Source organism: Scleropages formosus, chromosome 14 (genome assembly GCF_900964775.1).
Source record: "Scleropages formosus chromosome 14, fSclFor1.1, whole genome shotgun sequence".
Lineage (NCBI taxonomy): Eukaryota > Metazoa > Chordata > Actinopteri > Osteoglossiformes > Osteoglossidae > Scleropages > Scleropages formosus.
Genome location: NC_041819.1, coordinates 20,130,354 through 20,153,890, shown reverse-complemented (window position 1 = coordinate 20,153,890; position 23,537 = coordinate 20,130,354). Strand labels below are relative to the sequence as shown.

At 45.1% G+C, this 23,537-nt stretch overlaps 1 protein-coding gene across 1 annotated transcript in view; it reads right to left on the bottom strand.

The window, feature by feature from the left end:
* Positions 1-23,537, bottom strand: part of LOC108928870 (fibroblast growth factor 13-like) — a 112,024-nt gene that overhangs the window by 58,944 nt on the left and 29,543 nt on the right. Inside the window, exon 3 of the mRNA XM_018743058.2 lies at positions 6,660-6,827. Coding sequence (XP_018598574.2) covers positions 6,660-6,827 — 168 coding nt within the window. The remainder of the gene's footprint in view (positions 1-6,659; positions 6,828-23,537) is intronic.

Below are 23,537 nucleotides of genomic sequence, written 5' to 3'. Positions count from 1 at the left end.
CCCGTGACCCCATATGGGACAAGCGGCTCTGAAGGTGTGTGTGTGTGTTTTTTTTTTTTAAATATTTACTTCTTCCCTACAGAACTTTAAAAGCAACACAATGGTTCCAGTGGGAGGGGCAGACGAAACCCTCGGCATATGTAAATTAAATCACACGGTGAGCAAGAATAAATAAGACAGGCTCTAATCAAAGCCCGTCTGCATCCAGAAGTGAATTATTTGACTTCTGTCAGCCTTGAAATGAGCTTGCACGTTGGGCTTCGCGGAGCTGTCACAGCAAGGAACGCGCGGCTGTGCAAACGGTCCTGTGAAATGCAATTAGTCCGTGTCCTCGGAACCGGGGACGGGTAGTCTAGTTTGCGTAGTGCGGTTAGTGCAGTCAGCCGGCTCTTGCTCCTACAGCGGTACCAGGGTACCTTGGATTAGCAGTTTCTTCTGCACATGTATAGAAAACCCCACTGTAGTTCTATAAATATCACATTTGTACAATATAATCCCTGTTTAATCAAAATAAGTCCTTTATTACCTAAAAGCAGGGCTCCTTAAACAATACTGCTCGAGTGCCCCTTGAAGGAAATTGCTGCTGTATGCAGTTATAGTCCAGTGAAAAAAAAGCTGAAAATTGTAGGCACATTGAAAGCTATAATAATAGTCTGCATTCGCCCGACGCTGATTAATAAACCATGCAACGCACAGAGGAATGAATTTACGGCAACATCTGAAAACAGCAGTCACTATGAATCATTGGTTTTTCTTCGGGGGATTCGGAACCGCTGGGGGTAAATAGATGGTGTAACGGTTAAGAAACTGGAGTCGTAACTGAACGTTTGCATAGTCAGATAACAGGAGGGATTCTGCTGATGTGTTCTTGTGACAGGTAATTAACCTGCATGCTTTATTTAAACATTCCGGCTTTAGAAACTGAAAAATGTCATTGCTGATAAAAATGTCTTGTAATAATACAAACAAACGAATAAGTAACACACACACACACACACTGTCTGAAACAAACATTGTCCCAAGCGGGGTAGCGGCAAACCGGAGCCTAACCCGGCAACACAGGGCGCAAGGCTGGAGGGGGAGGGGACACACCCAGGACGGGACGCCAGTCCATCACAAGGCGACCCAAGCAGGATTCGAACCCCAGACCCACCAGAGAGCGGGACCCAGCCAAACCCGCTGTGCCACCGCGCCCCCCTCTTATAAATAAATAAATAAATAAATAAAGAAATAAACAGCCATAATGACTAAAGAGTAGCAAACGACCAGGCCGATGCAGCATCCTTGATGAGAATCAGGCCCAGGTTTGCAAGCTATGGCGAATAAATTTCTCTGGACAACAGTGCTGGGGCAGTGGGGGGCTGTTTCAGTGCCATCCTTGTGCATCCTTCACCTCCGGGAATCCACGAGGATCTTAGAGGAACATAGAGCGCTGTCACGGCTGAATTATTCATGGGAAGTGTGCGCTGATGAGGCCGCTGAGGTGCGATACTCCATCTGCATTGACGCACCTACCGCGGCATAGCTGGAAACCGGCGCCACCCGGTGGCAAAATCTGGGACTCGGCATCAGCTGAGGCAGCGAGAGGAGATGGTCAGAGGAGCGAAAACCCCAGACCCATGTTCCTACAGGTCTTCACTGATGAGGATCAAGACCCCTGTGGCCCCCTGGGACTGAGCATGCAGCCACATCTTTACAGAGGAAATAGATCCTGACCTCAGTGGGAATTTAAGATCTAATCCTTGACAGATCAATTGATCTGGGGTGACTGACAGGTGGATTGATGGGTGGGGGTGGGGGAGGGTAGAGGCTGGGTTTCAATAATTGACCTTATTCAGACGAACCCCTGTAATACCGGCGCACCCTCAGTCTGATGAAGAATTAACGCAGCGTCCCCGAGAGAGATTCGACCGACAAACGTGGGACGGAACCGCTGCGGAGGATTCGCCGTTCTGTGGCACAGCCGGCGATACGACACAAGGCTCTAAAAAGTTAATAAATACGCTACATAATGAATTCTCCTTTCTTAGTAAATTCAGTCACGTCGGAGTGGAGTTGCAGTGAAACGGAATAATACATCTGTAGTATTCCACTATTCCTCTCTCTCTCTCTCTCTCTCTCTCTCTCACACACACACACACACACACACACACACACACACACACACACACACGCGTCTCTTTCTCCTTTGCACTTGCACCCCCTATAACTCATCTCATTTCAATCGGGGAGTGAGATACAAGTCCAGGTCCTTGCATCTTTCCTCCACAGTCCAAAAACAGGGTCCTGCAGCAACGACGCATTGAGACGGGTGGCGCGAGAAGGTCGGCCCCGCGGCATTCCCTCTGGCTCGGCCTCCTCTTCCTCCTCCGCTCCTCGAAAGACTTTCGGCACCGCTCGCTGCCGGACAACCGTTTAAATGTCGTTTCACATCAAAGTCCGCGCTCGTCCGCCGTGCCATCCGCGTGGAGACGTTCCCTCCGAAACCCGTGAGCAGCGATGGGGTGACACACATGCAGGTTTCCGCTCCGCCTAAAAACATCGTCCTACCGATGAACTAATTACTTCCCTGAACTTGTTGAACTAATTTAGCAATCCTTCACAGCTCTGCAGATGGTCGTGGTTAAAAAAGACATGAGAAACCTGAATATACACTGACCCACCAGGATCAAGACTAGGGAGCCCTGTCCTATTTACAGTGATCAGCTCAAGTTTTCCATCACAAATGCTTGTTTCACTTTTTTCCACGAATCAAAGCGATCCTAAAATAATAGCGGTCCTAGATGATAAAGTGCCTTTCCATTGGGAGTTCAGCTCTCTGCTTTGTGAGTGTACTGTCATCTAGAAGGATTGTGTCCAGTTCATTAGTCTGGTAATTAAATGTAAAAGTGAGTTTGTACATTCAAGAACGCCGCTATTTTCACCAGTCCTCCTTTTTCACAAAGGGACAGGAGATCAGGGAAGGCCTTCAGGGTTAATTTACATTTATTTACAGGTGGTCTCCGAGTTTACAATGGTGAGCTGGCAATAGACATTCAGTTGAAACTGTACTTCAAATAGTTAATTTTGATTTTTTCCTGGGCGAGCAGAGCAACAGCAATCCGCATCTCCCAGTCTGTCACACAGAGGTGTATTAAATGCATTTTTGACTAAGGATGGCTTTCATGGAGCATAACCCCATTGTACATCAGGGACCACCCATATTCAGCTGACACTTTTCTCCAAAGCAACTTCCAATGAACTCTATGTAGTGTTGCGAGCCCACACACCTAAGTCACCGCAGTGACTTACACTGCTAGATACACCATTTACACTGGGTCACTCATCCATACATCAGTGGAACACTCTCTCTCTGTCACTTACACACTACAAGTGAACCTGAACAGCATGTCTTTGGAGTGTGGGAGGAAACCAGAGCATCTGGAGGAAACCCATACAGACAGAGGGAGAACATGCAAATTCCACACACACTGAGCAGGGATTGACCCCACGTCTTCTCGCACCACCCAGGCGCTGTGAGACAGCAGCGCTACCCGCTGTGCCACCATGCTGCTCAATATACATGTTCAGTTTTACTAAGGGGGGTAATCATATCATGACTTCATCAAAGTCCATGTTCATCATCAGAAGTTCTTAAAGGCGGAAAGGGTGTTTACAGTGAGATCCTCCATTGCCTGGCCACATCTGGTCTGTTATCACTTCGGCACAGAACTTCACTCCGGTGCCTGACAGGTATTTTTGCATTAAACATTAGTGATACACCTTCTACCAACAGACATCTACTGATGTTTGTGCTCTTTGATGTAACATTTACATTTATCCATCTAGCAGATGCTGCTTTTCTCCAGAGCGACAAACACGATTACTGTGTAGTATTTAGCTGACACCTTTGTCCGAGGCGATGAACAACGCTACAGTAAACGTCCTGTAATAATTCTTCCGAAATATGTAACACACACACACACATACACACATACACAGACACACACACACACACACACTACAGGTAATTTACAGTCGCCAGTTCACCCAAAACCCACACAAACACTGGGAGAACCTGCAAACTCCACCCAGAAGAAACAGGAATCAAACTGTCCAGACTCCGTGAGGCCCCAGTACTACTTACTGTGCCACCCCTCCATTGTAATGCACGTTGTGTGTCGTCCTCTCATGTTGAGTGTGTGTATCATTTGGAAAAATTCATAATTTATTCGCTTATCTGTTTATTCATCTACTTATTCTTTTTACTGATCCTTTTCTGATTTTCTCACTTCTTTTTTATTGTTTTTTCTTTTCTGCAACATCCATGTGCATGGCCCTGTTCTGTAATATGTCGCTGTCCTGAAGGAAAGAGCTGCTGCGATGCCAAAGAAATCTCAGAGAAATCAAACCATAAACTTCGACTGTATCACACAATTGAAGTGCTTTAAAGGACACAGAAAACTGGCCAACGTGGGAAATACGATCCCGCAAGCTTCGGCATCACTAACGCCACACGCGACCCCGCTGAACTCAGAAGACTCGCATCAAAACAAATGACTTTGTGAGAGATGTCTGATGAAACAGTATCATCAGCCTCAATGTCCCCAAGTTCTGGAAATCTACTTTTACTGGAACCATGTCACGCCCGAAATGAGAGGTTAACAACAGACTTCGCAGTTTCTACCACAGCACTTTCCCGACACCGCATCTGCTGAACTTTGTGATCATTAATAAAGACGCACTGCGACTTAGTTTGCAGCTTGATGCCTGAAATTCTTACCATTATTGCATCTCTGCAGCACCTACAGCATGTGGTTTCGATAAAAGGACATAAACTGCAGAAATGTCTATATAACTGAGATATGGAGCATAAGGTACAGAAACTAGTGTCATACGATGTGTGTAAGATAAGAGAAAAGAACATTTTCATGCAAGTCCTTGCATAATTCATGTGCTAGAAGTTAAAAATCAATTCAACACATTAATGCAAAATTTTTTGAGGAATCCAGATAGAGAGTGCAGCTGGAGAACGACTGAAGCGATGATCATCTGGCTCTGGAAAGAAGGCATCCCCTTATTTTATGACCTCAATCCGACGGAGGTCACTGGGAAGTCACTTTGAGCAGAATGCAATCTGTATTCATGTACTAACCTGTCAGCCAGCCTGAAAGGCAAAGACCTTAAGGAGCCTCAGCACTTTAAGGGTATCCACAGCAAGCAGTTAGTGCATAAAAGAAGGCACTGCTCCTCAGGTTGGCAAGCAGTTACGTGCTGACTGCTGCACAGAGACGGGAGATCTGTATGCAGAGGACCTGCAGAGGCGTGCTGTGTGCAAAAGCCAAGGGGACAGGTAAGGAGCTGAAGTTGTGCGGGGGCCGATGATGTTGGAGTGGGAAAGTGAAAAAAGAGCAGGGATGGGGCGTTCGTTACATTTACATTTCTTCGTTTAGCTGACGCTTTTCTCCAAAGCGACTTACAATGTGAAGGTTACAATTACAAGCTTACAATGACTTACACATTTATACAGCTGGGTAATTTTACTGGAGCAATTTAGGGTAAGTACCTTGCTCAGCCATGGCCATACTCTGAACTCAGGGTAATGACCGAAAGAATAAGATCGCGGAGTTTTCTCCGCAGGGGTGGTGGGACTCACTCTCCGTGACAGGGTGAGGAGTTCGGACATCCGGGAGGAATTCGGAGTAGAGTCGCTACTCCTCCGCATTGAGAGGAGCCAGTTGAGCTGGTTTGGGCATTTGGTAAGGATGCCTCCTGGGTGACTCCCTTTGGAGGTATACCAGGCACGGCCAACTGGGTCGAGGCCCTGAGGTCGGCCTAGGACCCGCTGGAGAGACTATATCTCCCAGTCGGCCTGGGAGTGGCTGGGGATCCCTCGGGTTGAGCTGGAGGAAGTTGCGAGGGACAGGGATGCCTGGGCTTCTCTGCTCTCCCTATTGCCACCACAACCCTAGAAGGACAAGCGATCAAGAAAATGGATGGACCTTGCTCACTGGTACTACAACCAGAGGTGGGGAATCAAACCCGCAACTTTCGCATGCAAAGGCAGTAGCGCTAACCACCTACACTACCAGATGCCCCCGTTGCATGAGCCGCAAGTGGAGGGACAGGGTATTTTCTTCAATGAACACTCCAATGAGCAGGTCAGAGGGGAAACGCACAGCGTGCTCATTGAGGATGATAACTGGACAAAAACTGGTGCATCATTTAGAATTATCATCATCATCACGGCAACAAACCAGGTTCAAAGGCTGGTGAAGGGGACAGCAGAGCACAATGTTTGCGGCAGGAACTGCAAACTTCTGTCTTTATGAAGTCATGGACAGGAAATACTTCCAAAGATGACTTTGATACCATTGCTCTCCTCATTTTGATAATGGCGGCAGCATCGGGCTACAGCCCCCACGGGTGGTGTGCTACAGCTGGTACACGCTTCTCAGGAGTGCAGCTTTACAGTCATGAAGCAGGCTTTGCAGAGAAAATGTTCAGCAGGCACTGGAACATGAATAAACTGAGCGTGGTGAGGGCGTCTCCTCCACACGGGGCGAATGCTGTCCACGGCCAAATGATGGAGTCAAGTGAAATGAAACTCATTTGGGAAAAGACACAAACAAGAAAAACCCAATGAAACGTAAGAAAAACATAGATTAGGTTTCACAAACCTTCCGGTTCTGCGCTTTCTTTGAGGACGACTTGCTTCAGCGGGCAGCAGAAGATTTCGTGACACTTTGTGCGAAAGGGGGACTCTTTCTTCCTTATATCCGCAGAATGGATGGAATCCTGCCGCAGCATAATGTACTCCTGGGTACCTGGGGCAGCGTCATCTTGGACTGTGGGTCACACCAAAGCAAAGCAGCGGTTAGAAGGCTCCCGAAAGCCAAAGGATAACAAAAAACAGCAACACTGGAAGATTGAGCAAGAAGGACATAAAGTGATGCTCAACAAGAAAGAGCGATCAACTCGAGAGGTGAAAACATCAAATTTGCTGAAACAGAAACAGGAAAGGTTAGATCAAAAAAACTACCGAAATCAACAGCACTATGAAGAGTTGTGCAGAATTAAAAACCACAATAAATTCTTGGGCAGAAAAAAGGAAATGAAAGCAAGCAAAAAGACAAAGAGATAACTCAACACTCTTTCAGTGGCCATACTGTATTTTATTATCTGCAGAAGAACCATAAGATTGGTTTCCTCTTAGGATCCCAACAAAGTTGAAAAAGAGATGTATCAGCGCAACACACCCTCACTCGCGCACTAGGGGCGAACCTGAAGAGATACATCCTGTATAATATTGGCAAGATCCGTGCCTACCTCACAACTGACTGCCCAACTACTTGTCCAGGCCATGGTGACATCCCGTCTGGATACTGCAACTCTCTCATGTGTGGGCTTCCTGCTACTACCATCAAACCTCTGCAGCTGATTCAGAATGCTGCTGCACGAGTTGTGTTTGACTTGCTGAAGCGTTCCCACGTATCTCCTCTACTCATTTCTCTGCACTGGCTTCCTATAGCTGCCCGGATCAAATTCAAGACCCTGGTCACTGCCTACAAATGCATCAGCAGAACTGCCCCCAGCTATTTACAAGACTTGATCAACCGCTACACCTCAACCAGGCCCCTTCGCTCATCTACTTCTGTTTGCTTGGTGGTCCCGTGCACGAAAGGTAAAGCACTGAGGTTCTCGGTTCTGGCTCCATTGTGGTGGAATGACCTTCCCCTGTCACTCAGAACTGCTGAAACTTTGTCTGCATTCAGGAAGGGTCTAAAAACTCACCTTTTCCGGACTCACTTCGCCCAAGATCTCTCAAGATCATGTATGGTGTAAATGTTCATGTACCGTAACTTCACGAGCACCCCCAGATAACCCTTTACACAGCCGCTACTTCGGCATTGTATGTGAATGTTTGTTTGTGTACCTTATTATAAAAAAAATTGTAGGAACGTTATCGGTATTCATCTATTCTGCGTTTTATGCACCGACTCGAGCGATGAGCATCGGTGCATCAAGTGAAAAGCAACAAATAGGTTTACTTAAGAGTCACATGTCTGCAGCCATGTCTTTTTCTCTTAACGTAATGGACAAATTGTATTTTCACTGAGATGTTCATCGCTTTGGAGAAAAGCATCTGCTAAATGAATAAATGTAAGAGTATATCTTTGGGAGAAAACCCATGCAGATGGGGAGAACATGCAAACTCCACACAAACTGAGCAGGTATCAAACCCATATCCTCTCGCACCAGCCAGGCGCTGTGAGACAGCAGCACTACTCGCTGTGCCACCATGCCGCCAAGCAGCCTGCTGAATAATGCAGATGTGGAACCAATCATTACAAATTGTGAATTAAGTTAAACAAATGTTTACATTGCACAGAGCGTATTGTCGCTCTGAAATATTTTATTTAAATGCTACTTGTACTAGCGGGGAATATGTTTTCTTTATTATCATCGACTCCATTTACGTGTATTGCTTGGCAACAAAAGCTTCACAGTGGTTACAATGAACTAGAATCCTCTTTGGTACAGTAGGAGAGCATTAATGATGGCACTTTTGCCCCAAGGCCTTCTGGGGAAATGAGTAGGCTTCCCTGCAGGGAAAAGAACATCTCCTCTCCTGGATGGGTAGAGGTAGTCTCCAAAAGAAGCGCTGAAGGCTGAGATTAAAAGGAGAAAGCTGCTGAGTTGGCCCTGGTGCCGCACTGATGCCCACCTCCCCGAGAAGGTCCGTGAGGGGATGCACATTTTGTGCCTGACTCTCCGAAACCGGCCGGACACATCCGATCTATCACTTTACCCCATCCCCCGCTGAAGGAACCTCTTACTACCACGTTTGCCCATTTTCACAAAAACCCTTTCTCTAGATTCTGCCCCTGCAGAGTTCATTGAGTGCAAAGGCAGAAGCCAGAAGGCTGAAATATTAATGGTGCTTGTAATACTAAGTCCCATCCTTCTGTATCCTTCCTGCAACCCAACCCAAAAAAAAAATGCCCATCGCACCCTAGTTCAAGAAGGTAAGCATTCAAGGGTACTGACTAAGAGGTTATTTTTCCATTTGCCAAAGGCTTTAATCCCATCCCATTTTTCAGATAGGAAATACATTTTTAATGCCTTTCACATCCTAAGCTAGAGTACCTTTTCGGATACCCTGTACTCGGAGCATAATTTCACGATGTCCCCCAAAAATATCGCTCATTAACTACATCAAAGAAAACAACATTACATTACAAGCATGGCTGCAATGGAGGGCAGTGACTACAAAGCAGTCTGGTGAACAATTTGTTAATCTGCCCTGAAATCTGCTTCACAGTTAAATATGCATCATATTTCTTACCAGCGCTGCACCTTAAATCCTGGGAGGTGAATGCTGAATCTGTGAGGACTGCAGGGAATTGGAAGCCTCTTTCAAAACATACTTTCTGTACTGCACTTCAGGCAGGTTGGGCAGAACTGCAGGAAACCTGCAGCAGAAGTTGGCGCTGGGGGGGGGCGGGGTGCCGGGTGGGGAGGGGGGGCGGTACTCTGGGACTGAGCATCACTGGATCCTCTGATTTTCTTTGCTCCCTTCTCAGCGATCTATGCAGACCTCCAAAGGGCTGTGTTTGAAAGGGGGACTTGGAAGGTATTCTTGGTGAGCATTAAGTGACTATTAACAGTTATTAACAACCACATTAACTAGAACTTTCTAAATGTGATGGATGTGGAGCTATAATACTGGAGTCTAAGCTGAGCTCTATGGCCTGACACTCATCCTCCAACCAACACCCACTAGCACCACCACCTTTTACTCACTCTCTCATCATACAGAGCGCACGCCTGAGTCAACAGGACCTTGATGGATGGGGGACGAGGGTGTCCTGCTCCCAGCGCCGGCCAGAGAATGAGCCATCACGAAGCCGACTGATGGTTCCTAAGCTGTAGGCCATGGCAGCACATCAAGCGGCAGGGATGGATGTCCTTTTGCCACAGTGCTGAAAATGAATCGTCAGCCAGTTGTGCAGAGACAGTAACAGTGGTGGAAAGGGGCACAAATCACAACACCTCCAGTCCAGCAGGAGTCCTCCAGTTGTAGTGGTACGTGGGGGTCGACTAAGAGTCTAAGGGGCAATAATTCCGAGAAAGCCAAAGTGAGAAGTAAGGCGATTTGCTTCTTCCCCTCTCTCACTAAGTGACACGAAGCACTGCATAGCTTATTTTTGCATTGCTGCTTTTCACGTTTTAATCAGCTGGAGCATAACTCCTTATCCGTAATATGAGAGATGCTCGGGTTCACAAACCAGGACTTTGCAGTCACATTTGAACATGCAGAAGGGAAAAAGATGCTACCATCAGAGGCAGATTCTTCAAGTATCAGTCTCCATGCTGGTGTTGGATAACTGTGACAGGTAAGAAAAGAGGGAACAGTTGACTACTTTTCCAGTATGGATGACGTATTTATTATTATAATTTATTCTTTTGGCTGATGCTATTGTGAAAGGCAGCTTGCAGTGCTAGGTTTGCATACTAAACTTAGAATTTCTCACCCACTGTACAGAAGTGCAATTTTTATTGGAGTAATTCAAGGTATAAGTGCCTTGATCAAGGGCTTTACAGCAGAAATGGGATTAAAAACAGGGACCTTCAGACTACGAGGCAACAACTACGTGACCTGCTGAGAGCTGAATGGGTGAGTGCATAAAATATATCCATGTCACTATGAAAACTCACACTCTGATTTAGTATGAAACACAGAAACAATCAACAGGCAGTAAATACTGCAACAACGCACGATATGTACGGATTACACATGAATGATTTTGTTTCTCATATTGCAAATTATTTCCACGGCCTTCCAGCAATTGAAGTGATGGCAACAGAGTCATCCCCATGGCGAGGTGCTACAGTGAGCAAGCGCATTTTCCGCCCTTCCCATTTTACCCAACTGTCCCATTTGCTGCATCACATAATTGCCACTGGCATTTCTCATGTCTGAAGAGAGCAGTTGCCTGCGCTCAATATAGGACACACGGCCAAGGGAGAAATCTGTGCACAGACTCAAAAGATAAAACAACCCAGCTTAACTTTTTCTGCACAAAAAAGAAAGCTCGAAACAAGGACTGCAGATTCACATTTGGTCCTTGAATTACTCTGCACTGGAATATAGACCCAGTGCTATAGGAAACTAAAAATATTCATTTTCCATTACAAACACCTTAGTCATGCGTTCCTTATCAATAACTGCTTAACTCAGATAATGACACATGCTAAAAGACTGCTTTGGAGACAAATGTAATTTTTCATAAAAATGGACTGCTTAAATAAGCTTCACAATATTTTCCCTATTAGCCAAAATTCAAACATACTACATGTTATTTGTTAATATTTGGTAATATTTAGGCCAGTCCCTCCATCTGAACAGGTCACCCTGCAAGTGGATCGGTACAGGTAGTCCCCGATTTACGATAGTTTGACTTATGATTTTTTCAACTTTACGACGGTGAGCTGGCAATAGACATTCAGTCGAAACCATACTTCGAATTTAGAATTTAGATTTTTTCCCAGGCAAGCAATATTCAGTGCACTACTCTGTTGCAATGCTGGGCAGTGGCAGTGATCTGCATCTCCCAGTCTGTCACGCAGAGGTGTGTATTGGGTGTTTTAAATGCATTTTCGACTTACGATATTTTTGACTTTCGATGGGTTTCGCAGAACGCAACCCCATCGTAAGTCGGGGACCACCTGTATATTGAAGTGTTCACTCTAACAGGAGATTCTCACTCCACCTGTCCTCAATGACAGCACACAAGATATCTCTGACCCCATCATCTACGATCTGCCCTTTATGGCGCACTTCAGATTTAACGATGAAATAGCTGGAGATTCCCCTTTCTAGGGTAATGATTCAATCCATTTCTCTAACACGCTTCTCAGACCGGGAGTCTTCAGGGCCTCTTTCCATGCCAGAAGAGGTCAAATGTCACGTTGAAGGTGAGTCACTAAATGCCAGTGGGCTTTGTCGGATTCTTATCAAGGGGTTTACGTCAAACGCCTTCCAGCTTGGAAGCACTGCTCTGGAATTAGCTTAGTTTGCTTAGGCTCTTTTTGACAGAGGTGGTTACACTGGGAAAATATGTGTATGAGGAAGAAAGTGGCACAACAAAAAAAAAAAAATCACCGTCCCCCATCACAGGAGTAGCCTCGAGCAAAAAAGATATTATTCAGATGACACACACTGTCACTTTTCACTGTGTCTGTTTTAATAAAAAATGTTATGTTATTTATTTATTTATTTTGCTTATTGGAGAAACTAACAACGATGAGAATAAATTAGCATTTTACTGAGTGTATATTTATTCATTTTTTGAATGCATTTGTTTGAGGGCAAAAAAACATTAGCCCATCAAAGACAATAATTCACAAATGTTAACAGAAACATATTTATTTATTTTTTACCGTTAAGATAGTCAGTCCTGAATTAATTAGCTTTAACAAGTCTGAAAAATCACAGCAAGTTATTAACTAATACATCTGGTTTGTAGGAAATTCCAAGGACTGGGATTTCCAACTCAGGGATTAAATACAGGCTCAGAATTGTAATAGCTGTCTCTCATTATTAAATCACTTTATTTTTAACCCGAGTGGTTTAAATGACAACTTCAGGGTGTCATCACGGACTTTCAAAGCTTCATTTGAAATTCCCAACGAAGTGTTAAAGCTTCAGAAACGGACGTTCGGTAGACGACTCCCACAGGAGCATATGCACAGCCCAGTGACAGTGTAATGAAGGTGTCTGGGCACAGTGCGCCCAGATTGTGGGTTAAGGGTGTAAAAGTAAGCAACAGCACGTACCTTCAGCACGGTGGGGAAAAATGAAGGACAACATGCGGAATTCATCAGAACCGTGTTAAGTCAGCTAACCCTTAAATCCCACATGCTGCTCTAAAAATATGCGTAAGAAAAATCTGTATTTAAATTCCTTCATCGCTCACAGCTACAGGGCAACGTATCTCAACTTCTGTTCACACCTTCACACTCGACTCCCTTTCGAACATACAAGAATAAAAGTGCTTCGCAACGAGTGACAAGATAGAAAAATACGATACTTTAAAAAGCCGATGCCCTGGGTTTCAGGTACGCCTAGAGGAAGTTAACACTTCCAAGCTCGGCTGAATTCACCTTTAACCGCATCAACACGCAGAGCAATTTAATGTAAATTCCATATTCAATACAGTCCTAAAAGCGACCAGTTAGGTCTCCTGCATTATAATTTATTTGTTAAGTATGTATAACACTTACAATGGGACAGCTGGTTGTGTAGTGGTTAGAGCCGCTGCCTTTGGACCCACAGGTTGCAGATGTGAACCCCACTCCAGCTGTCATATCCTTAAGTAAGGTACTACAGACTGCTGCAGTAAAAATCACTCAGCAGTATAAATGGGTAAATAATTACAGGTTGCTTTGGAGAAAAGCATCAGCGAAATAAGTAAATTTATGAACTCAAACGGACACGCGGAATATTGTGATTAGTCTCAGGTAAGGAAATAAAGACATTTGGGAGAAAGAAAAAGCACTGGAAAGAGGACTCCGGATTCTGAGCAGAACATTTTGTAACAGAGCAGCAGAAAGATGAAGGTACTGCAGAGGGCGGTGGGGACCTGTCGGCCCGCCACAGAATTTACTTAAAGAGCACAAATGTCACTACTTTTCTGTGCGTTAAGGACAAGGCGTCCTACTTTCGACACCAAGACACTAGCAACAGCGACCCAGAAAGATGAGCAGGGTAAGAGACCCAACAGCCACCCCTCTGCTCGCTCAGATCCGTAGTTTGGGACAAGGCCTGGGCTCGGGAGCTCTGGCTTTCCGAGGCTTATTTTTGGGAAACAGAAGACCACACAAACGCAATCATCTGCCGAGCGCCACATGTCCTTATCGTGAGTTTGTCATGATCGTTCATCTGGTTCATTTGCTACGGTCCCCGTCCAGAAATTACAAAAAAAGAATCAGCTGGGCTCCTGGGAGGCTGTCGAGAGTAGAGACACATGCCCTCTCAATAGTAATAACAAAGGCAAAATACCCACATGCTGGCATGACTCCCAGAGCCAAACTCAATCATTCTTCCACGTTATTGACTGATAACATCCACACTAATTAAGTTGTGCTTTATTACGCATCATTGACAAGCAGCAGGCACACTGGGGAAAAGAGAGATATTACCCAGCCAGATCGGAAGATTAAAAGCACCTGTGATTTCGCGGGGTGGGGGGGGGGCAGGGAGTAAACAAATGAGTGCGCTAAATAGGATTACACTGCCATAAAAACAGACATAAATCAACATTGGATGAGGAGACGCAGTAAGTGGACAGTGGTGTTTCTCTCTATTATTATTATTATTATTATTGTTGTTGTTTATTTTATAACGTTTGGGTAAAATCTACAGACACTTTCAGGATATCAAACTAATGTTGTCTTGACATTTTTTCTTTTGTAGTCGAACATTAAAAAAAGTTTCATAGAATGGAAAAGGCACTGACTCAACTGTCTGTGGAATACCGAACACATTGGAACCTTACATTTGAGAAGAAAAAAGACATTACAAACACATATTTTCTATTTGCAGAGCTGGCAAACATTACAGTTTACATATACTGTTGCCCGCCAAGATTTCAGCACAGTAAAATGTCAATATTATTGGAGAGCTCATTACATATAGCCAAAATTCCCTATATGCAGTACTGTATAGTGTGAGATAACAGTAGTGTGAGTTTGGTATGACGCTGCTGCGAGAGCAAAACCGGTTTCATTTCCACCAACCTGTTGATCGTACCTCACTTGCAGGATTGCTGATTACTGTAAGTAGTTTTAGCTTTCAAAACAAGACCCTCCATGTTCAGTAAATTCTAGAAAGATTGTGGAGTATGCATACTTTCTTCGGTGTTACACCATACCTGCCTATTTTGGAAAACCGTAAAATTCTTTTCCCATCGAGTTCACAGTCTGTTTAACATCTTCTTTCTTGTGGTTTTTTTTTAAAAAATACTGAGAAAGGAAAATTGAAAACGTGAACATTCAGGTTACCGCCACTTTGAGAGCACAATCAGTTCGGCTCTAGAAATCCAACGTTTCATTGGAAATACAACTTCTGCGCTCTTTTCTTCCATAATTTCTTCCATAATTTCACCAAGAAAGCACACTAATCCAAACTCCAGTTCTGTTTGGGGAAAAAAACCATACCAACTGTCCGCAAGGCTTGGCTTCCCTGATGATTTGTAAGAAAGCACAAATGGACGCCTTCAACAGCCCACATCAAGGAGACTTTAAATGTTGCATTTCTTGACCAGTCAGTGGATTCATCTACAGGAAATATTTAATGCTGCATCTCCCCTATAAGGACTTAACATCCCAACAACACATTAAAGCATACATTTAAACCATTTAAGAGCTTAAACCGGTTACATTCTTTCATCCTTTCCCACTTTTACAGTTTCTTTGATACACAAGGCCTTACGTAACATCACGTCATCAATTCTAGGATTGAGATTTTGTGGTGCTCTCACGAAAACTTTGGAAGAAGTTGGGTTTAAATGATGGTGGTTGGATTCTTCTCTTTTTCTGCAGATGTTTTTTTTTTATCAACCCCATCATTAAAAGGGTTAACCCATTTATTAACCCATTCATAATTATTTATTTTCTGATTATATGCATATATATTAAGTATTTTGTGTTTTTATAAGATGTAAAAATATTTCAGTGGAAACAAGTTTTAGAAAAAAAACTGTTCTATTAATCGTTTGCTGGGTGGTAATGGGATAACTCATGTGCACTTTTCTATTCTAACACCATCAGATTCCTCTTTCTTTTGTCCCATTGCTTAGAAAACCATGTTTTGTCGCAAGATTGGCTTGGACTTTTTAAAATAAATTATGAGGCTGTAATATTGACTAAATTAATTATTTAAAAAATAAAAACAGCTTTTAAATCTACGCAAATAGTCCTACGTTTACAATAAATGATCCTCTCTTCATAGAGGACGGAGTGTATAACTACTGTACCTTTTATGAAAAATGCTCTTATTACCCTGCTCCACAGCTATTACTACCACTTTTTTTGCATCACACATCGTTGCATTTGTTCACTGGAATTGTGGCTCACGCTCGTCTATCTTGGATGTGCGGAGAGAAACTTTACAGCCCTCTTCATCTTCCAGGCTACTCTTCCATTCTGTCTCTTACATGAGTGCTCCATTAGAAAACTTCTCAGAATCTATTCAAAATTACAAGGAAGAAAAGGAGAGAGAACTGTGGCTGCTGAGGTACTGAGTCTTTGTATCCAGATGAACAGCTGTTCAACTCGGGCTTTTTAGTACCATTTCCTACTCAGTACCTCAGTAGGACTATCTGGTGTAATGTTACAGGCTGGGAAATTTCAGCAAAGAATGATGAACAGGCAAACAAGGCAAGGCAAGTTCAGGGTTCCTGTTACATCTACATTTACATTTATTCATTTAACAGACACTTCTCTCCAAAGCGACGTACATCTCATAGAAAATACAATGTATGCATTGCATTAGCAGACAGACAGACATAGACGCAGATGTGTGACTCTTAAGTACAGTTAGTTTGTTTCCTTCACCATATGCACCGACGTTCATCACACAAACTTAACCAGAATATCGACGATTCCTGATCACCTTCCTAGTAGTTTCTTTTGAGATACATATAAACATTTGCATTAAATTCCAGGAGTGGCTCTGTAAAGGACTGATCCGAGCATGATCATGAACATTTACACCTTACATGAACTTAAGAGATGATGGGCAAAGGGAGTCTGGAAGAGGTGAGTTTTAGGACCCTTTTTAAATGTGGACAGAGATTCAGCAGTTCTGAGTGAGAGGGGGAGGTCGTTCCACCACAACGGAGCCAGAACCGAGAACCTCTGTGCTTTACCTTTCGTGCACGGGACCACCAGGCAGGTAGATGTGGAAGAGCGTAATGCAATCCTTTTGAAATCGTGATGAGGATCCCTTCCGTAATTCCCTTGAGGAAGGTAATAAACATTTAAACATCCTGCTGTATAAATGGATAAATGTGAATGTTACTTTGAATGAATGCTTCTGCCAAGCACAAACGGGATGGACAGTTTACGCACACACACACACGCACACACACGCTCTGCCTGCAGCCCCCCTCTGTGCGCCGACCTGTACACATCTGTAAGTCCTCACCTGTCTGCCAGTCATTCCCATGGGTTTGAGCTGATAAAATAATGTCTGCACTAACCCAGCTGTGCCCCCCTCCCGCTGAAATCCCACAACACACCCTCAAAGACCACTGTTAAAAAGGAACCGTGGTACCACAATGGAGGCTGGCACAAAGCCAGCTGCTGCTTTGGAAATGATCACTTTGTCAGTTCAGTCTTAACACGATCCCTCAGTAGGCCAGCAGGGATTACGGGTACAATCCAGGTTTAGAGCATCAAAGGGATCGGCAGCCCTTAGCACCCGAACTGCGCAAGTACATGCACGTCCATTGACATACAGAGGCACACACTTGAGCACGCATGCCTGGTGCAACATGCTGCATCCCACATGGCCGGTACAACTCATTGGCTGAGAGAAACTGGCTGCACTTCACAATTCGTACCTCTGACCCGGCTTGCTAGTGACTCAGAACTCCACATCTCGGGCCTTCACCTCGCACTTTACAGTATCGCACAGTAAGATCGAACACTGCCTGAACTGTGGATGCTTTCCAACCTCGTGCCAGAAAACAAGGCGCCCAAGATCGGACCCAAACCGGGGCCACGGGTTCAGACAACCCGAGCACTTGAGTCATCCTCTTCTGCTCTCTGTTGTTCAGAGATCGTTTCTTTGTTCCCCGAGTGCCTGGGGCGAAAGTCTGTTAGCTGATCCATGGGAGGTGGGCACTCGGCCACATATACTGTATTTTCAAAACACCTCGCTGTCGTAAATAATCCCAGTGGTCTTGCGTTGTCCCCACAAACTCTGCAGCATGTGCAAACAGGATAGCTGGTAGGGTCATGGTTAGAACTACTGCCTTTGAACCCAAAGGTTGCAGGTTGGAGCCTCACCTGTAGCTGTAGTACCTTGAGCATGGTACTTACCCTAAATTGCTCCACTAAAATTATCCAGCTGTATAAATGGGTAAATAATTGTAACCTCAACACTAAGTTGCTTTGAAGAAAAGTATCAGCTAAATGAGTAAATGTGTGTGAACTTCTGTGATGAGTTGTTTAGAGGGCAATGAAACAACATGACAAAGAAGCACAGCATCTGCTGCAATCATGGTTTGCACTGGCCCCACCCACAATGTCAACAACTAGAGGTTCCTTACTAGGCTGATGATCATCAATAGGCAATCCAAGCAAAGTGTGGAAGGAAAATTGCGGCACAAACCAAGCTCTACAGCATGCAAGGGGAACGAAGGGTGCACTTGCCCTTCCATCTAGAGGCTAATTCTGTACATATTTGCTGTTAGGTTGAGGGTATGAAGGCTTTTCCACAGAACGCAGAAGGGCAACGGGCCAAGGCAGGAAATCGGGGCCCGAGAGGAGCCTGCGGCAAGCGGGAGAAAAGATGTAAGATTCAACCCCTCCTCTTTCTTTCTCACTCCTTCAGCCACGTCCTCTCCATGGCTGTCTCCCCTGTGCGTTTCCATGGGCAACAAGCGCGCGCACGCACACACACACGTGCGGCACATGAGTGTGTCTTTGCGCGGCTGTGCCTGACGCAGTTACATAACTGAACGATCAGGCCGGGTGCAGGCCTTGGCAGGCTGGACAGCCCATCTGCCCACTGGCCGCGGGGCATCCAGAGGACCGCGCTCCACAGAAAGGCGTGAGACCCCCCGCTTGGCTCCCCGCCGACCGTGCCTGGGACCGCTAAGCGCTCCTTTATGCATTTTAGGGAGGGGTTTCACCGAGATGCTGCGAGTGAGGCGGAGGTGTCTAAGGGAGGGTTGCGGTGCTCCTTTACTCATCACTGTTAACGCTACTCCTTCCACCGAGGTCTGTGAGTCCATATGGCTGGGGCAGAGGCTGCTCGTCATCTTGCGTGATGCTTTCAGCAAATATTGCCGATGATCCTCAGAAGAAAAACAAACAAACAAAACGCAAAGAAATCGTTCTTTTTAAAAATCTTTTAGTCCAATGATACACATGTTCCTTGCAGACTCCTGTGTCTTGCGGAAACGTGGATGCTGCCCAGTCAGAAAAACAAACTCAACGAAAACCTCATTTTAACGACAATCCGTCTTTATCCTGCCTGGACCACAGATCTGACATCTCAAGTGTTTAAAGCGTCAGAGAACGTTTCTGGATCCTTAGAGCTTCATTAACAGAAGTTGAAACATTTGCAAGGGGTGCACAGAACAACTGGCCAAACTATATGCATGACTGGAACTACAGGGAACATGATCATTTATATCCCAGCAGCACCTGCTGCCTGTCTAATGGGGCAGACTCCAGGATTGGAGTCATCAGGCAATAAGAAAATGATGTCCGCACAACACAGGGCCAGAACATTTGATGATGGCACAGCCCAGCAGTCCACTATGACACACACACACACACACACTTTCTGAACCGCTTGTCCCATACGGGGTCACGGGGAGCCGGAGCCTACCCGGCAACACAGGGCGTAAGGGGGAGGGAACGCACCCAGGAGGGGATGCCAGTCCGTCACAAGGCACCCCAAGCGGGATCCGAACCCCAGACCCACCGGACAGCAGGACTCGGTCCAACCCACTGCGCCACCGCGCCCCCCTTCAGTCCACTATCATTCATTTACCAAAAGGATCCGGTGAAGGCAATACCGAGACAGACTCACAAACACTCAGGTTTACGCCTCTTCATTTAGCAGCACTTTTCTCCAAAGCAGCATACAGCATTTACTATGTAGTATTTAGCTGACACCTGCATCCAAGACAACAAACAATGCCGAACCCCCTACAATCAGGGCTGTGGATTCGGTGCGGAAAACCTTCGACACCAGTAACCCAATAATTGCTTCCGACTCCACCACTCCGACTCCACAGCACTGCCAAAAAGTTCCACATTATTTTGGGGGTCGACTTATTCAGGGAATATAGACCTAAACCTATTAGACCTGTGATTTTTGGGAGTCGACCTAGACACTGGATCGATTTATATACCGGAATATAAAGTGCATTTAGTCGGAGTCGGTACATTTTTACCGACTCCAGTAACCCAATACAAGTGCTCCCCAATTTACGATGGGGTTACGTTCCGTGAAACCCATCATAAATCAAAATATCATAAGTCGAAAATGCATTTAATACACCTAATACACACCTCTGCGTGACAGAATGGGAGATGCGGATCGCTGCGGCATCGCAAGAAACAAAGGATCGCACCGCATCGCTTGCCCGGGAAAAAAAATCAAAATTCGAAGTTATGTTATTGTAAAGTCGAAAAATCGTAAGTCGAACCATCACAAATCGGGGACCACCTGTAATTGCTTCCAACTCCAACTCCACGCCGCCGCTGCCTACAATCACACTAAACTCCCTACGATCACTCCGCCGTCGACGCAACGGAGCGGAACGTAACAACACATGCATACTGTGGTATACAAGGTATTTGTCCTCAGTCAGTCTAGACTGAGACCAACTGCACATGAGTAACACATGAAACTCCTTTTTCTGAATTGCGGAAGGGTAACGACAATAATGAGCGTTAAATAATTCCCGGTAGCCTGGTGAGATGTGGACCGTTGAAATGGATGGCGGGGAAACAAGAAATGGGCATCTCCTTTCTCCGAACAGGCTGGAGACTGTGGTGTTCAGAGAGACACCGGGCACATTACTCAGGAGGAATAACAATAAGGAAGAGCAATAACCAAAAAAAAAAAAGCGGCCGCTAAATGTTTTGACTAAAGCAGAAAAGGCATCACCGTTAAAAAAGTCAATTTTCTTGCCTTTGAAAACAGCCCCATTTCGTAACAGTTAATTAAATGAATTAAGAGAAACACAGAAATGGTTTTCGGGCATGTTGGGTCTGAGTGAGCATGCTGCAGCTCATCGCCCAGGGCTTAGCATAAGCAAAGACAACAACGCAAAAAGCTTTCATCTTCCTGACGTGAACAAATGATCCTTTTACTAAGATAAAGAAAAATGTCCCCTCTCCGTCCAAATGCCGACGCCTTCTCAGCAAATGTGTCTGTGACCGAACCCCATCGTCCTGTTCTTATAAAAGCACAAATGAACACAGCCACAGGCGACGATCAAAGATACGGAAAGATTTCCTTAGAGGAAACGGCACGTAAATGAAGATGCAGGCCAATCCATGTAATTTACCAAATGTTGTCTTATGTCACTTTGGGAGCTGTGAACAGTCATCTGAATCGTTTTATTGTCCCCAGGTTTTATTTAAATTTGGATAAGATTGTTCGAAAGTGTAGTACATGTTGCCTCTTGGTGGCTGCGTATACAGAGTGCCTCAATGGCATGTCATCTATTTGTATCCCTGAGTTGAAGAGGGGTCCATCTGTGGAAGTTATGATTGCACCCATCCATCTGGTTGCTGGTCATCTCCTTATGCTTTCCTATCCACCTTTTCCAAGAATTATCATCTTTTTGAGAGAATCCAATCTTCTCGTGACAAGTCCAAAGTAGGATGTAATCAGTCTCGTCATTTCTGCTTCTAGTGAGAGCGCAGTATTGTAACGACCCGCGTTACTGTTTAAATGTAAATAGTTGCATTATGGGAAATAATGTTAAATGTGTGTAACCACTGGGGGCACTTTAGGGGAAAATGGTAGGGTGACCGTGTGTCGCAGTGTGTGAGGGAGCGCTAAGATAGGCTGGCTGTAAGCGCAGGTCCTAGAGGAAAAGGAGTCCTCGGACCGAGAGCATTATTTCCTTTGTGCTGGTGTTGGAATAAATCGTTCGTTATGAATGTTGCCTCCGCGTCCTTCTTTGCCCCATCCAAACCTACGGTGCTGCGCGCCACAGTATGATCCAGTGGCAAACATCAAATGCATAATAACACTCTGCAGCAGAATTCATAGATGTGGTTTCATTGTAGCCATATTTTTTGCCGCTGCAATGGCATTCACTTCTCTAGGCAAAAAATTATAACTTGCCAACTGTTTCTTCTAATTGTCACGCGGAACACAGGGAACCGGGACGGCTGAACCCAAGCGCAGCGTTGTTCGTCTGAAGTTGAGGGAAGAGGCAAGTTCTCAAAACCAGGGACAGACGAAGGGTCGGTCGATCGGCGAACGGGACAGGAACGAGGATCCGTGGACGTGGTCGGAAAACGAAGCAAGGAAGGAGTCGTGAACAGAGAATAGAGTAAGTGTGTGCACGAAGGAACGCGAGGAAGGGCGGTTGTCCCAAACGAGATTCCGCAACGGTACGGAAGCTGAAGAGGGTCTTTATAGGGTGAGCAATTACTCAGGAGCTAGTGCAGAGTCAGGTGTTGCGGGCGTGGACGTGACACTAATGAGGTTGTATACCTAATGTGACATGATTCCTTAACAATTACGAGAAGAACATTTCTGCCTCCTTTGGTTCCAGGGCAGTTGACATTGGCTCTGCTAACTCATACTACTGCCAACTCTTTCTCTCCTTTTCTTTCTTTTACAGCCGTCAAGGAAGGAACGTCACACAAAGCCATAGAGGAGTACTAATGCTGTACCTCTCTTACTGCTGGCAAGCAGCCACCTGCAAGTGCCTGAGAGCTCGGAGTGTTCGAACGTCAAAATTGATATTGACTATTATACCTACACGAGTCCAGTCTGCACTCTGCCTCTTCAGCACTGTAAATCCGAATAAGTGATGGAAACACTTGTGGTAGAAAATGGAAAATTTATAACAACTTTAAAAGTAATAATATTTGTAATGAAGTCTACAAAATCTAATTGTTCAAATGAGTGGCCTATATCAAGGTTAGAGAGGGTGTTAAAAAGTATTTGATATAGTAAGCGAAATACGGCCATGTGCTGCTTTGATATTCGGTCCCTGTAATCCCATCAGCAAAAGCAGATGAACAAAGTATAATGATGATTGAAGAAAAAAAAATATTGGCCGACTGAGTCAGCAGGAGGTGGAGCCATAGCAGGACTACCTTGAGGTGGTTCTTGTGCAGTACCTAGTAGAAATAGCTCAGTTCTAAAGGTTCCTGGTTCAGTATTTACATTTACATTTATTTATTTATTTAGGAGACACTTTTCTCCAATGCGACTTCCACTGAATTCTATGTAGTGTTACCAACCCACACACCTTATTCACCACGGTGACTTACACTGCTAGATACACTACTTACACTGGGACACTCATCCATACATCAGTGGAAGACTCTCTCTCCCTGGCACTCACACACTGTGGGTGAGCCTGAACAGCATGTCTTTGGACTGTGGGGAGAAACCAGAGCACCTGGAGGAAACCCATGAAGACATGGGGAGAACGTGCAAACTCCACAAAGTCTTGGATTTTTGGGGTTTTTCTTGAAGCACACTGGTGTAGCAAGTAACACTGTTGTCTCACAGTGCTTTGGTGATGTAAAAAGACGTGAGTTCAATCCCT